The sequence below is a fragment of the Nelumbo nucifera genome, chromosome 5 (genome assembly GCF_055504915.1).
Source record: "Nelumbo nucifera cultivar China Antique chromosome 5, China Antique-T2T, whole genome shotgun sequence".
Lineage (NCBI taxonomy): Eukaryota > Viridiplantae > Streptophyta > Magnoliopsida > Proteales > Nelumbonaceae > Nelumbo > Nelumbo nucifera.
The window spans coordinates 2084057-2088432 of NC_142653.1; the positions used below are offsets into that span (position 1 = coordinate 2084057).

A 4376-nucleotide genomic window follows, 5' to 3' on the forward strand; every position below is an offset into this window, starting at 1 on the left:
ACTTTACTCTCAATGTCACCCAGCCGACATGATCGCCTCTCATTGGCAGGTTCACGTATCCCGTGAACCCACGGATGCACAGAACGCAGACTCATTTCAAGGTAAGCAGTCCTTATACTGATCCCCATGAATTTGAATAGATTAAAAGAAAAACTTAATAAATGCAGTGTTACAAAGTCCAATACACCCCATCGGCATATTGGACTGTATTGATACTTTGAACTTGGATGAAAGTGATTCAGTTTCTTACAAAAACCAGAATGTTGCTAACACCTCATGAATCTATTCCATTACACAGAGATAACATTACCGTCTCCTTCGTTTCATATTTCTCATGCATTGGAATCCATCCAAATCAAAATCACTTTGGGCAGATTGGACAGACCAATAAGACATTGAATTAGACCATCGAGCCTTAATGGTCCAAAATATTTATTAAATTGGATTGGACATGGTCCATCCATAATGAATTTATATTGAATTGGGCTGGATTGAGACAATAGACCATCTATCGATAGAAGATAAGAATACAAGTGTCAATAGATCAAGCTTAAGTTGGAACCAATCTAAATTAAAACAAATTTGAACAAATTGGATGGTCCAAAATGGTCCAAAGCATTCATTGGACTGGATTGAATTGGACCAAATACAGTCTCCAATCCAATTGACACCCCCCCCCCCACCTCACCCCATGTAATGGCTAATCAAGTAACGAAACCCATTAAATGGTTATCAGGGAATCAGGGTTTTTAAGAAAGGCAAAACTGAGTTCACTCTTTCATGTATTTTGATCAATTGCCAACCGATCTTCGTGATGTACAGAACTATGTTTCTTGGCCTTTCAGCTAATACAGTTTATTCATCTCTATCAAAAATAAACAACAGAACCCATCATAATTCAGAGAATAGATCATACGCAGAACCAATAGGTCCAATACGAGCCCAGTGTGTTCTGCCAATAACGAGGATACACTTAAGAAACTAAGCTGGAAGCCTGGAAATTGGGACTCGGCAGTCGGACAATTGGTAACTAAGGGTTGGCTCGCTCTCTCGCACGCACAAATAAACGAAAAAAAAAGAAAAAGGTCTGTTGCCCAGGCTATAATAAATTTAATTAACAATTATATCACAGTAACCAATCTCACTTCAGAGAAGAGGGGCATCTTCAATAACCAGTGGTGTCTCTTGCTCATTCTGTATTTCTGTTCACGATAATGGTACATAGAAACTTGGTAGTAGTCTATGCATAAAGTTAGCCTAAAAGCTGACAAGACAAAATCTAATGACAAGGCATTTACTTCCACCACCTTTTTTCTTCGGCAATTAAAAGAAAATCTCGCAAAGAAACATTCAAGCCCCTCCTAGTACAAGAGAAGTCCCACTATGAAGAAGCTGCTGGAAATCCATTTAGGATAGACTACCTCCGCACGGGTGGCACAACACCCCTACCAGGTGCAGCACCACGACCAGCAGCTTGAGCCTGAAGAGATGACAAGGCAAATAAAGGTGTCAAATAAATATATTTTTGATTGTTTTAAAGACTAGTGATATTTGGTGAACCTCTGCTTACTCGAAAGTCAAAAGCTATAAACGGTTATTAGGCATTTCATTTTCTTTTCCCATTACAAGGGTTTTTCTAATGGAACCAACAAATATATTTAAACTCACAAATCAAAGTTCCACTTGCACCCCCCACCCCAACCCCCACTAAATAGAGTTTTTTTCTCTTCACTTTACTAATACTCTTTGTTTAACGTGTTATGAATGTGACTACTAAGGTTGTGTTTCGTGCCATTGCCATTTCAGGCTCAAAGGTTTAGAGAGGCAAACTGCCAAACTTGTTTGGTTGGTACTTATGGTCAGCTAGGCATTTAACAAGTTTAAAATGAAATGTTTATATTCAATGTGACACCACCTTACTACACTGATTTTATCCAATGTTCAAATTTAAAAATAAATGTTTTCTGATGATTAATTCATTATTACACATAGATTAACATCTAGATGCAGATCTAATGGTTCTAGAAGCATAGAACTAAAAAAGGAACCCTATAACTAAAAATTGGAACGAAACTAAAAAAGAAGCCTTGCTTAGGGTTTATGGGTATTAAACGGTGTATATCCATTTTAACAGCTACCTGAACACCAGAATATATCTCTAAGTGCCACATAAGATACCAATTAAGAACTAAATCATTGGACTGTTTCTTCAAACAGCCAGTTGATGGAGGATACGTCAATTTGGTGCCCCCCAACACCCCTTCATTTATGTTTATGTTTCTAGTATAAGTGTTTGATGACTGTTTTAACTCAAAACAGTCTCAATCAAACAGAAAATTGGCGTTTAAACTCAAAACACCTAGGTGGTGCTGATATATAGCAGCATTTCAAGTAGAAACAGTCACCGTACCAGACATCACCTAAATTACTAATGAAAATTTTAAGAATTCTCATCATTAATCAAAGAATAGTAGATGACCCTTGGTTTTTATGCTAACTTTAATGGACATCAAATAATAGTGAAAACTTACTCTAGCTCGCATTGCAACGGCACGGCCACGGCCAACTCCAAGTGAAGTGCCTTTACCCTTCAAGAAGTAGATAGAGAAATTAAATGGATTTGAGGAAGATCTTGGAAGATAAAAAGCAAGCACAAGCATAGCACCCTTACCTTGATTCTAGCATCCAGGCGCTTAAACATTGGAGCATTCTTGAGCATATCAGGTATGACCATAAACCTGAAGGAGACAATAACTTCAATTAGGAATCGGTTGTAGTTAATTCCTCAAAAATAACTATTCTCAAATAGAAATAACAAAAGAGCTACCTGACTTTGCTACCTCGGATGAATACATGCTCGAGCTGTGACACCTTCCCATCCTATGGATAAGATAACACATCAGCAACAAATATAAGTCAGGGTATAGATTAGATGAGATGTATATTAAGTGAAGAATAACTACATATCAGGGCTGAGACAAAGAATTAAACTCAAAATAGCAAAAAAAATAGATGTATGATGACATTCAGGTGAAACATCGATTTATTGAGATATAGTAAATAAATAATGAATAAACTAGAAACATAATATCTTTCCTTGTGTCTTAAACAACAATTTTGGATTATTATAGTATTCAATAAATCCTCCATCTCCCTGATTGCAACTAGATAAACCTCAAATATAAACGGGAAATAATGACAAGGGAAGTGGGATAGACATGTGTTGTAGTGTTTAAAGACACCTTGGCAAATACCTTATCAAGCTACCCATTTCTTGTTAGAGATTGGCAAGGGCTAAGCTCCACTCAGTGCTACAAGGTCTTAAATCAGCCTTCTCTTTGGGCTGGAATGACTTGGTCGTTGTGCTTCATAGAGATGCACTGGTCAAAGCTGTATCACATTACCGAATAAATAATGTAATATGCCTACCAAATAAGTACCACTGTTGACTGTACTAGTACAAAATCCAGTCGCGATCTGCATTAGCCATTAGGTTCGAAGTGGAATCAGTTGCATGACAACCCGTCGTACCAGGGCATTTGATAGGGCTTATCAAGTCTAAAGTATCTGGGAGTCACTTATTTAAAACTATAACTCATGGACGATTCGGAACTGAAACCAGTGCCAATAAGGTGCACCAATTGTGAAAGCTGAAGGACCTAAGATCTAGGGTTTTATCTTAAGGTTTACACATACAAATCAGAAAACCACAAATCATATTAAGCATGCCCGCGCATAGAAAGAGAAAGAACCGGAAAATACAGAAAAACGTGGTATCTCTAAGAAACCGAGAAAGGAGGAAGCACTGAAAAGGAAATTGAAAAAAAAAAACAAAGAAAAAGAAAAAGAAATGACAAGGAATACCTTGGCGGTGAAGGTAATGTTTTCTAGTTGGCAATTCCAGTTGTCTTCGCATTCAATCATGCTACCTCTGTAAAGCTCTCCGCTCTTTAGTTCCACCGTCACCACATGCCCTGCTGCTTCGTGTAGGAGCTTTACTGGTATCCCCAAGCTCCTGCTCATGGCTATCTTTCTTCTGTCTCCCCAAAACCCTACTATGACCCGAGTACTAGATGCCGATTTGTAATTATAGAAGCATATCAAATAGCGTAAGTTTTTTAAATTATCCCTACTTTTTGTGAAATTAACTAATTCCACCCATACTCTATAGTTATTGTCTTAAAGTATCCTTAACTTTTTTTTCAATTGTCTAAAACCTCCCTTGTTATTTCATGAGAGCGGATTTGGCCCTATCATTGTGACACGTGGCATCTCGGAACAATTAGGTGACATCCGGAACCTCTTAGGCAACAACTTGCTTTAGCCAAGATGATGGTGTCCCAACTGGCGACCTGGCACAGGCGCCGAACTAGCGA

The 4376-nt window shown here is 38.0% G+C and overlaps 1 protein-coding gene across 1 annotated transcript; it reads right to left on the reverse strand.

The window, feature by feature from the left end:
* Window positions 1-1164: 1164 nt before the first annotated feature.
* LOC104603743 (small nuclear ribonucleoprotein SmD3b-like) lies at window positions 1165-4072 on the reverse strand. The gene is made up of 5 exons (XM_010267847.3): window positions 3865-4072; window positions 2828-2880; window positions 2672-2738; window positions 2532-2588; window positions 1165-1480 (listed from the first exon to the last, which is right to left on the reverse strand). The coding sequence occupies exons 1-5, from the start codon at window positions 4021-4023 to the stop codon at window positions 1418-1420; spliced, it is 399 nt and encodes a 132-aa protein (XP_010266149.1). The 5' UTR covers window positions 4024-4072; the 3' UTR covers window positions 1165-1417.
* Between the last annotated feature and the right edge of the window lie 304 nt (window positions 4073-4376).

What these genes read in the sequence shown, in the direction of transcription:
- LOC104603743 (XM_010267847.3), bottom strand. Translation starts at nt 4,023, where the DNA reads ATGAGCAGGAGCTTGGGGATACCAGTAAAGCTCCTACACGAAGCAGCA. An exon ending in ATCCGAGGTAGCAAAGTCAG is followed by an intron (nt 2,739 to 2,827) that starts GTAGCTCTTTTG and finishes TGTCTCCTTCAG; the next exon opens with GTTTATGGTCATACCTGATA. An exon ending in CCGTTGCAATGCGAGCTAGA is followed by an intron (nt 1,481 to 2,531) that starts GTAAGTTTTCAC and finishes TCATCTCTTCAG; the next exon opens with GCTCAAGCTGCTGGTCGTGG.